The sequence below is a fragment of the Copadichromis virginalis genome, linkage group LG14, assembly GCF_057382275.1.
Source record: "Copadichromis virginalis isolate Kocher_CV1m ecotype Utaka linkage group LG14, C_Virginalis_male_GT1.1, whole genome shotgun sequence".
In the NCBI taxonomy this organism is placed as follows: Eukaryota; Metazoa; Chordata; class Actinopteri; order Cichliformes; family Cichlidae; genus Copadichromis; species Copadichromis virginalis.
The window spans coordinates 8,520,964-8,532,620 of record NC_140631.1 but is presented as its reverse complement, the minus strand read 5'-3'; the positions used below and the strand labels follow the sequence as shown (position 1 = coordinate 8,532,620).

General features: G+C 43.2%; 1 protein-coding gene across 3 annotated transcripts in view; it reads right to left on the bottom strand.

Annotated features, from left to right (window-relative positions):
- Positions 1–1,669: 1,669 nt before the first annotated feature.
- Positions 1,670–11,657, bottom strand: part of LOC146693359 (chloride channel protein 2-like) — a 183,386-nt gene continuing 173,398 nt past the window's right edge. For all 3 annotated transcript variants that reach the window (XM_085479176.1, XM_085479177.1, XM_085479178.1), the window contains one exon: positions 1,670–6,031. In XM_085479176.1, the coding sequence (XP_085335302.1) occupies positions 5,837–6,031 (195 nt within the window). In that variant the 3' untranslated portion in view covers positions 1,670–5,836. The remainder of the gene's footprint in view (positions 6,032–11,657) is intronic.

Genomic DNA, 11,657 nt, shown 5'->3' with positions numbered 1-11,657 from the left:
TGTCTCTCTGTTACAGCTGCAGTCAATGCATTTCAGATTATTTGGGGTTAAAAAAAATGCATGAAATGATCTCCATAAACATGCACGCATGTAAACAAGCCCAAGTCTCCCTGGAGAAGTTCTGAGTGTCAGACTTTAAACTCAGTGAGGAACAGAGCTGCAGCCTACCTAACCGATGAACTCGTTTAGCTCATTAAGCTTTTAGCACAGAACTCCCCACCCATTACAGTCCAGATGCTCCCCTCTCTTTCACACCAAAACAACACAATGAAGAAACGATGTGTGTGTGTGTGTGTGTGTGTGTGTGTGTGTGTGTGTGTGTGTGTTTGCAAATTGTGAATGTGAAAGCAGCAGAAGGAGAGGGCAGGAAAGCACAAAAGTGTGTACTGTCTGTTCATTATGGTGCCAACTGTTGCAACAAAGACTCCCGCTGGAAGAGCAGAGTCAGAAGGCTGTTAGTTCAGTTTAGAGCTGCGGTGCTGGAACAGACTCACTTGACCCACTTTAATGTCATTGGATATGTCGTGTTTACAGTTCTACAGCAGCGGTGTTGAGAAGGAAGAACAGATCATTGGCATTTCTTTTGAGGGAGCCTTTTCACGTCCCTTATCTAAAACAGTGGAAATGGAAATGCAGCGTAGTTAAAATGCTGCAACGGACAGATCTGCTCTTATAAATGTCTACCAGGCACACAATCCTTCTTAATCTTTGTGCCCATCTCGTGTCCATCCGTGAGTGAATGCAGCAATGGTCAAAGGACACAGACTGTATATAAAAGATGGACATCACCACCTGAAACTTTGTTCTGTGCATTAAGTCCCTTCCATTGGTGGACGACCTCTCTCTCTCCTTTTTTGGTTACTAAACTTCAAAGACAGGAAGTCTCGGAGCCATAATCACAGACTGTATATAAAAGATGGACAGTCACAGCGCCACTGTGGTTACTGCAAAGCCTCATTTTGGGAGTTTTGATCTGAGCATTCTACACTGACATCTCAGCTCTTTGAAACCAGTTGCCCTTAAAGCAAAACCTGATTTAATGGCCTTCTTAACACTAATGATCATAATTTATGAATCAAAATTCTTTGTTCAATAATAGAGAACGCTAAAGTCATCAGAAAAGCGTTACTAAAGATCAAGTAAGATGAAAAGTTGTTTTTTCCACATAGATTTTCTCTTTGAAGCCACAAGATTTACCCCCTGCTGGCCATCAGAAACAATTCAGGTTTAAGGATCGTTGTCAGACCCTGAAAACTCTGTCTTTCATGTGCAGTAATTGGATTTTTATGCCAATCCCTCCTTAGAGTGACCTGTTGTGACCCTACCACAGAGAAAACAATTTTCCATGTTTTTCTGTTTAAACCAGATGCTGTCAGATTACATTAATACTGTTAATGAAATCTGTTTTTCTATAATGCTATAAGTACTAGAGCAGCGTGAAGCCTGTAACTCTCAGAGCTTTAAAAAGATTTGGGACAGACTGAACCATATTGAATACCGTAGTGGCATCGCTGTGTGTATGCCTCCCCACTGGGAGTATTAGTCAAAGACAAAAACAACACTCCAGGTGCCTTCCAGCTGCTGCTGAAGGGAGGAAAGAGAGCAGACAGCAAAGAAGCGCAGCTGCAGAAATTAAAGAAGACAGAAAAAAGAAGTCTGCAACAAATCGCCATGTTTGTTAAAATCTCATTTATTCATCACTGATATACAAAAACAATGTTTCTTTTTTTTCGGTGCGAAAAATAGCTCTGGATCTTGTTCAGCTCGGTCTGGTTTGGCCCTCGGGGGTTTGCCGTAGTGGAGGCCTCCAGTATTTACAGTCCCTTAGGAGTGGATAAAAGATTACCCTCATCAGCTGATGGGGGATTGGGGTCTTATCAAAGCCTCTCAGACTGAAGGAGAGGACAGAGGGGCTTATAATAAAACTTTCCCAGGAGCCTGTTTTATCAGGGAAAATCTGGGGTAGGCGCTTGTATGTCAGTGGCAGCTAATGTTTAAGGTAAAGGTTTCCCAAAAACCAAATAAGGTGTAAAACCCATTTTCCTTTTAAGACCTAAAGGTGTGAACAGTTTAATATTTCAACACAGATTCTAGTGAGCTTTCATGGCAGCTTCTGGGAAACCTTTGCTTTAAACCATTATTTTGTCTCCAAAGCAAAAAGTCCATTATTCTCATGCCTAATGTTACAGCAGTCACCTTTAACCAGGCATCAACATCCACAGGTCACTGGTGAATCATGTAGGGTTAGGTTAACATCCACCTCTTTTAAAGCTTATTGCCTGTTTGAAACACCCAAATGCAAACGTTTTTTTTAGAAAACACTGTAGTGGCAATTCCTCAATGCCTCATTTGAAATGGAACTTTTTAACTTTTACTTTTTTTTAGCATGTGGCTAAAACGAAACCAAACTCAAACATAGATAAGTCCCCGGTGACTCAGTGCATGTTAAAAAGTTAACCGCTCCACAGTGGCATCATGGTACATGAACATGGAAGATTCTGGATTTTTGTGTCGGTTTCAGGATTGTTACAACCCCCTAATTCCATCGTCGCTTCATCACACAGTAGCTCCCGTGTGAGAGTAGCTTCTCTGCCTACACATACATGTTTTTACACTTTTCAGGTTTCTTTACAAAAATAAGGTTATACCGCATTCACGCCATTGATTCAAACTGGGTTACAAAGTGAGATGAACCACTGTTATTGCACAAATTGATTAACCACAAATAGATCAACCATAAAAAAAACAAAACACAAAATGAGGAGGGGAGAAAAAAGAAAAGTACTACTTGTACTCTGATTAGCACTGGCTAATAAATATGCATGTAGCTGGGCCTGGGTCCGCCTGCTAGCAAAATGAGATGAAACGCAGTGAAAATGTCGGCGGAAACAAGGAAGGCTGCGGCAGGAGCTGGAATAATGAAAATCGATGAAAAGTACAAACAAATGAAAAGAACCAAATCAGTGGATGTCGGTCACTTGTCCCCCCCCACCCGGGTGAGCTGTAATGGGGGTGTTGGGGAAGGTTCCATGGAGATAAGTGCACTCGCATGCTCTGAAACCTCACCCACCCCACTCCCATACTGTATTTGCGTGTCTGTTTGTGTGTACAGAGCAGGTTCTCTGGTTGTGTACACGCACACACCCGCACACCCCCCCCCCAAGTATCGATTGCTTATTCCCGCTGTTAAAGAAGAGGAGGCACTTGTGAAATGAACATGTCAACAGTGGACCGCATGCTTCCACATTAACGTCTCATGGCTTCGTGATTACATTTCTTCCATTTTTCTCGCCATCGGGAGTCCCCCAGTTAGTGTTATTTGCATTTTACAAAAAAAGGACAAAAAAGTCTATAATAATACAAATATATCCAACATCACGTTAAAATTTGCATTAGAAAAAAGGAAAAAAAACAAAAAGAAACTTTAACTTTAAAAATCAACATAATGCGACAAATATAAAACAAGCCCCAAATTTCCTTCCAACAAGTCATGACTGGTTAAGACATTCAATAATGATTTTATATTACAGGAATGAAATTAAATATATTAATCTTTAAGTAAAAATGTGCTAACCCAAAACCCCCCCCCCCCATCCTGGGTTAAAATCAGGGGCTGAATAAAGCTCGCTGGATGAGTGGAAGATGCCATCGAAGAGAACAAAAATCACAGGCACATGATGGCAAACCTCATTCACTCCATCCATATTCATTCCTGTCAAGCTTTTGACTTTTTTTGGGTTTTTTTGGTACGTTATGTTCATAGAAAACTCCCCCCCACATGCACTCTCTCTCATGCAAAGGCATGCTGCTATGTCACTGTGTGCGTTTTCAATTCATGGGGGGGTTGGGTGCAGCAAGACAAGACACGACCCGATAAACTAAAATCCATGCAACACATCGCACACAGAAGTGAACTTGGAGGGATATGTGTGTGAGTGCATTTTTAAGGCATTCAGGGCCAATTCTGCAGGAAGTAGTGTCAGTAAAAAAAAAAAAAAAGGAGCATGTCTTTAAAAGATGTGTTTGTCAGTAGTCAAAAATAAGTAACAAATATAGGGAAAAGATGGTTAGACGCTAGGCAAACCAGATCATCAGTGTTTTACTGTTGATGAGCAGCCGAGCCTGGAGCATTATGGCAGACATGAATTATTAAACTCAAAGTACTTTATCGTTATCTGTCATGACAGAAACCCCACTGCAGTTAAAACATTGACGCATCAGGTTTCTGGTTTAACACGAGGTGTGATCAAACTAACTCGTTTTAAAGTTCGGCAGGTCTCAAGTCAATGAACCATCTTCTTGGGCATGGTAATCTATATGAATTGAACATGGTCCAGTGGTGCCCGAGAAGATAACCTTGAAGTTGAGATCAGCCAAATTTGAATCAGGTAAGCTGACGAGTACTCGGAAGTTTCTCCAGTGGTGATGAAGTTGGTGATGGGACTGGTAAATTAACTGGAATGAATGATTAAACTAAATCTGTGAATGCTCTCTGCTGGTCACTTATAGATTTTCTTTAATGCTTTCTAATAAATAATGTTACTACTAATGTTGGTCATGGTTCCCACATGCCCGCACGTCATCATTGGGCACTCTTGCACTGTGCGCCTCACCCTGTGAACCACCCCGCCATTTATCTGTTGGGGTTATGTCTCTGATACAAACTTACATGGCACTCAAAGGCAGATTGATGAGAGAGCACAGAGCAGCTGGTTAGGTAATGACGGCTTCATTCTTTCAGCCATCCATTTGCTCCATGCTCTTCCTCCCTCCCTCACTTGCTTCCTGCCCTCTCCATCCGCCCCAACCCTCTCTAGAACACTTATTAAAAGCTATATTTAGATAAGCAGAAAACCTTGACTCGCCGAGTGCATCGCCGTTAAAATGTTGGTGTGTGTTTCTATGTGCGTGTGAAGGCTGCGGCTACAGCATGAAAGGACGTTATGAAAAGGGCCTCAGTCGCTGCCAACAGGCAAGTCTGCTTGCATAGGCTCTGCTCTCAACCTGACCATTAAGACTCGAAGTGAAGAGGTAAAGAGGGGCAATGGAAATAAGAAAACACAGAAAAGCTAAGGCATCTCTCCCCTTATGAGTCCACTACTGGACAAACTGCAGTGTAATTTATAAAGAAATGGCCAATTCCAGTCAAACCCAGACCACCTGATCATTCAGATAAATGAGGAAAACAAAGTCTAACATGTGTTCTTGAGACGTAATAATTAAAAAGAAAAAACCTGTAGGATATAGTCGTTTTGCTACCTCCCTCTTCATGCGCACACCCATTGTCTCATTTCACTCACACACGCTTTCAAAAGACACATGCACACATTACAGTAGCCTTCCTTGTCACCACTGCTGAATTTCTCTACCTTAAGTGGAAGACTCATTCAAAGGATTACATCTGCAGGTTGAAACTTTGATCCCAAATCAAAAGACACACAAGCTAAACAAAGTCTGCTAAAAAAAAAAAAAAAAAAAAAGAGAGAAAAAAAAAAAGAAACAATCCCTTTTCATTTTAACCCAGTCTCGGTAACCCTAATCCACACTGGCTCTGCTGTGGGTTCCCAAGGGTAAATGGAGAGCAGGGCACAGGTTTTGTTCCACTCCTCTGGTGGAGTGTCTCTCTGGGTCAGTGCAAGGCTCCTGGAGAAAGCACTGGGTGGTCCGGGAAGAACGGAAGTTAGCGGAGAAGGAGGGAGAGGAGCAGATGAGGCGAGAGATGAAGAGGAAGCTGGCCTGTTGATCCTGAGCCCTGAGGATTTTTGCATGTTTGTAGCTTTGAGTGATTAAAAACCTCAATGCTTCATCTTCCTCCTCCTCCTCATCACCTTTTCCCTTACTGGGACTTCTCTTCGGACTCGGAGGGGGTGCTTTCGCGTGGCAGCGACATGCTCTTGTGGCGGTCCCACAGCTTGTGGAGCTCGGTGGTTTCGTTCTCGCTGCTGCTTGTGCCGCTGTCCCGGAAACTGGCCAGAGGGGGGCGCACCTTTACACCTTTCACAGTCACTGAGCCCTCAATTGCTTTACGGAGCTGGTTGAAGAAAGATAAGGTAGTTAGAATGGAAGCAGGAAGTGTGTGTGACCAGAACTTCACAGCGCAATTTAAGGCTCCCAGTTTCAACAATCTGGACAGCACTACTATACTCAATTCAACAGCAATTTTTTTTATTTATCAGCAGGTCATCACTATAGTCCTGTAAGGAGACTTTAGTATATCATAAAGTAAAGATCCTTAAACATTAGAGAGCCATACCAAAAGTGGCAACAGTGGGGAGAAAGAAACCTCTGGCAGCTGAGTTGAGGGAAAATCAATTTTCAAAAAACAAACAAACAAAAAAAAAGGGGAATGTCCAACTCAGTAGTACACAAACAATTTCTAAATTGTAACAGTAAGAAATATGTCAAAAGAAGCGTGCAGAATTTTATATGATTGTAGCATTAAGGAATTGTATCATACATCAAAATTCATACACCATCACCCTCATTACAAGAACTTTATATAATGTGTTGCTTTCTACTGTACCAGTACAGTAATACACTGAAAAACACATTTTTAATAATAATAATTTTATATCAATATATTTTAACTTTTCTATGCTAATTAAACATCCTCAATAAAAGCAAAATATATCACTTGGGTTTAAATTCTCTCTTTTTAAAAACAAAAAACAAAAAAAAAAGATTTGGAAACCTTTAAAATCCTTTAAAAAATATATCAATTTCTTTCAAGGATTACTTTGTGGGAGAATAGTGTACATTAAAGATACACTCTTTGGGTTTGGTGTTTAGGTCCCCCCTCCCTCCCACTGTTATCATTAGAATGTGCTGAATATAGCTTTAAATTTTGACCACAGTGGTCTTGCTCTACACTGCAAGATTATATCAGTACTTCTGATGGAAAGGTTGTTTCCTATTTTGGACTGAAATCTCGTTTCCAAAGTGTAATAAAGGGAAAGGCACTGTTTTTGTCCGCTAGAGTGGGATTTTCACGGCACATTCTGCACCACATCTCTGTGCGTTCATCATTTGTTTGAAGCCAGCTCACCTCCTGCAAACACTTTTCCGAGAATACGCACTTCTTTTGTGGTTCGGACTCCTTCTGACATTTCTTTGGAGGTGGAGGAACACCACAGTAATTGCTTAAAGGAGCTTCTTCGACATCTTTAAGAGTTCTAAACAAATGTCTGTCCTCCTCCAGAAAATCTTATGTACGTAAACGCGCGTTGCAACTTCTTATCTGGTGCACATTTTTTATTTTGACAGCGCATGCGCACCTGCGGACCACTTATGTGCACTCCTGATTATAATGCTTGCCACATTCACAGCAGTAATTGACAAAAATGCTTCTGCAGTCACAAATCTTCAGGAAAACATTGTATTACATAAAACCAATGATTGTCAGAGACTATTTTAGGTATTACCTGAGAGGTCTTTATCTGGTCAAACAAAATGGCACTAACAAAAAGTTGGATAAGGCAGAGAAAGAAATGGCTCTACAACTTATAATATTCATATAAATATATATATAAACACCCAGCACGCCCCTGCGGGCGGTTTATCCTTCAAGCTCGGGTCCTCTACCAGAGGCCTGGGAGCTTGAGGGTCCTGCGCAGTATCTTAGCTGTTCCCAGGACTGCGCTCTTCTGGACAGAGATCTCCGATGTTATTCCCGGGATCTGCTGGAGCCACTCGCCTAGCTTGGGAGTCACCGCACCTAGTGCTCCGATTACCACGGGGACCACCGTTACCTTCACCCTCCACATCCTCTCGAGCTCTTCTCTGAGCCCTTGGTATTTCTCCAGCTTCTCGTGTTCCTTCTTCCTGATATTGCTGTCATTCGGAACCGCTACATCGATCACTACGGCCGTCTTCTTCTGTTTGTCTACCACCACTATGTCCGGTTGGTTAGCCACCACCATTTTGTCCGTCTGTATCTGGAAGTCCCACAGGATCTTAGCTCGGTCATTCTCCACCACCCTTGGGGGCATCTCCCATTTTGACCTCGGGACTTCTAGGTTATACTCGGCACAGATGTTCCTGTACACTATGCCGGCCACTTGGTTATGGCGTTCCATGTATGCCTTGCCTGCTAGCATCTTGCACCCTGCTGTTATGTGCTGGATTGTCTCTGGGGCATCTTTACACAGCCTGCACCTGGGGTCTTGCCTGGTGTGATAGACCCCAGCCTCTATGGATCTTGTACTCAGAGCTTGTTCTTGTGCTGCCATGATTAGTGCCTCTGTGCTGTCTTTCAGTCCAGCTTTGTCCAGCCACTGGTAGGATTTCTGGATATCAGCCACCTCCTCTATCTGCCGGTGGTACATACCGTGCAGGGGCCTGTCCTTCCATGATGGTTCCTCGTCTCCCTCCTCTTTCTTGGGTTTCTGCTGCCTGAGGTATTCACTGAGCACTCGGTCAGTTGGGGCCATCTTCCCAATGTATTCTTGGATGTTCCTTGTCTCATCCTGGACTGTGGTGCTGACACTCACCAGTCCCCGGCCCCCTTCGTTCCGCTTAGCGTACAGCCTCAGGGTGCTGGACTTGGGGTGAAACCCTCCATGCATGGTCAGGAGCTTTCTTGTCTTTATGTCAGTGGCTTCTATCTCCTCCTTTGGCCAGCCTATTACCCCAGCAGGGTACCTGATCACGGGCAGGGCGTATGTGTTGATGGCCCGGATCTTGTTCTTACCATTCAGCTGACTCCTCAGGACTTGCCTGACCCTCTGCAGGTACTTGGTGGTTGCAGCCTTTCTAGCGGCCTCTTCATGGTTCCCATTTGCCTGCGGGATCCCCAGGTACTTGTAACTGTCCTCTATGTCTGCAATGTTGCCTTCTGGTAGTTCAAACCCCTCAGTTCTGACTACCTTCCCTCTCTTTGTTACCATCCGACTACACTTCTCCAGTCCGAACGACATTCCAATGTCATTGCTGTATAGCCTGGTAGTGTGGATCAGTGAATCGATGTCTCGTTCACTCTTGGCATACAGCTTGATGTCATCCATGTACAGGAGGTGGCTGACAACTGCTCCGTTCCGTAGTCGGTATCCGTAGCCAGTCTTGTTAATGATCTCACTGAGGGGGTTCAGGCCTATGCAGAACAGCAGTGGGGACAGAGCATCTCCTTGGTAGATCCCGCACTTGATGGTAACTTGTGCTATGGGCTTGGAGTTGGCCTCTAGTGTTGTACGCCACATCCCCATTGAGTTCCTGATGAAGGCTCTTAGGGTCCCATTGATCTTGTACAATTCTAGGCATTCCAGTATCCAGCTGTGGGGCATTGAGTCATAGGCCTTCTTGTAATCAATCCAGGCAGTGCACAGGTTGGTCAGTCTGGTCTTGCAGTCTCGGCTGATTGTTCTGTCTACCAGTAGCTGGTGTTTTGCACCTCTGGTGTTCTTGCCAATTCCTTTCTGTGTCCCGCTCATGTATTGACCCATGTGCCTGTTCATCTTAGCCGATATGATGCCTGACAGGAGCTTCCATGTAGTACTGAGGCAGGTTATTGGTCGGTAGTTGGAGGGGACCGGTCCCTTCTTGGGGTCCTTGGGGATCAGGACCGTCCGGCCTTCAGTTAGCCATTCCGGGTGTCTCTCGTTAACTAGCAGCTGGTTCATTTGTGCTGCCAGACGCTCGTGGAGTGCAGTCAGCTTCTTCAGCCAGTAGGCGTGAACCATGTCGGGCCCTGGTGCTGTCCAACTCTTCATACTGGAGACCCTTTCTTGGATATCTGCCACTGTGATGGTTACTGGACCCTGTTCAGGGAGGTCGCTGTGGTCTGCCCTCAGATCCACTAGCCACTGAGCATTGCCGTTATGGGTTGCATCCTTCTCCCATATGCTCTTCCAGTATTGCTCCGTCTCCAGCCTTGGTGGTGCTGTTCTCTTATTGTTCCCTTGCCACTGAGAGTACACCTTTGCTGGTTCTGTGGAGAACAGCTGGTTTATTCTCCTGCCTTCTATCTCTCTGGTGTACCTCCTCAAGCGGCTGGCCAAGGCTGTGAGTCTTTGCTTGGCAGTTTCCAAGGCCTCAGGTATGGACAGCTTGCTGTATTTCTTAGGCACCTTATTTGTCGCACCTTTCTGCAACTCTGTTAGTTGGCTAACCTCCCTCCGTGCTACTTTGATCTTGCCCTCTAGCCTCCTTCTCCATGGAGGGTACTGCCCCTTGTGGCTGTTCAACTTGTAGCCAAGCATCTCACTGATCACTGCTGCCGTATTGTAGATCAGCTTGTTAGTGTCGGTAATCGTGGTTGTAGGTATTGCCCGTAGTGCTGCATTAACATCATCTAGCAGACCTTCTGAGGGTACTTCACGTAATCTTGGTAACCGGCTACGGGGGATCCAGGTTTCAAGCTTGGCCATGATCCTATTTTTCAGGTCAGTTCCTCTCGCACTCAACGATCCTTCTCCTATCGCACTTGGGGCTATGTACCCAATCTCGGGTGGGGGTGATGATATCTCCCCCCCGAATGTTGGAACACTGAGCTACTAGTTGTTTCGCCGTCATTGTGGATGTTGGGTATCGAAGAATCCATAGGTCCCTCATCCTATTCATGTAGCCCCTTCCGCCGGGGTTACTTGCGTAGTAGCATTCCAACAACGCCCTGTTTTCGTCCCTTGCCCGCCGATGCCTTCTTGTTCCAGTAGCCCACTTTTCGTCAGGGTGCCCTGGTTCCTCAACACCTGACGCGGACCTTGTTGATCCGGGCGACGTCCGAGCCGGCATGCCTTCATATTTATCTGTCTCGCTCATGTCTGCGGTAGGCTTGCTTAGCATAGGGGGTCTAGCCTTAGGACCCTTACTGGATACAGACGCCCCAGGCAGGAATCGAACTTGCGATCCTCTGTTCCAAAGGCGTGTAGTTTAACCACTACGCTATCCAGCTGCTCTATATATACATACACATATATATATATACACATATATATATATATATATATATATATATATATATATATATATATATATATATATATATATATATATATATATATATATATACATACATATATATATATACACATATATATATATATATATATATATATATATGTGTATATATATATATATATACACATATATATACACATATATACACATATATATACACATATATATATATATATATATATACACATATATATATATATATATATATATATATATATATATATACACATACACATACACACACACACACGTATACATACATACATACATACATACATACATATATTTTACATTTATATTTTTAATATTTCATGTTGTTGTTTGCAACAACAGACAGATATTTTGCACATATTAATTTAATTGAAAACGTACATTACAATATCCTTTTAAATTTATTTATATGCCAAAGTTTTGACCTTGTGTATCTGAAGTTCATTAATATTCTAAATCCTGCTCTATGCTTCACACTGTACAGAATAACTGTGATTAAACTCAACCAGTACCTAAAAGGTTATCAGTAGTAGGTTTAAAAAAAAAAAACAGGTTTCCTGTTATATAGGAATCATAGTGTTTAACATCCTCTATTATTTATTATTGGTGTTATTAACAAAATTATGGATGTGATTTGGGTGCTACAGGTCACGTGGCAGCATTGAAAAGAGTCCTGTACGTGTGTTCTGGATCTGAAATAAAACTATGAAACGCAC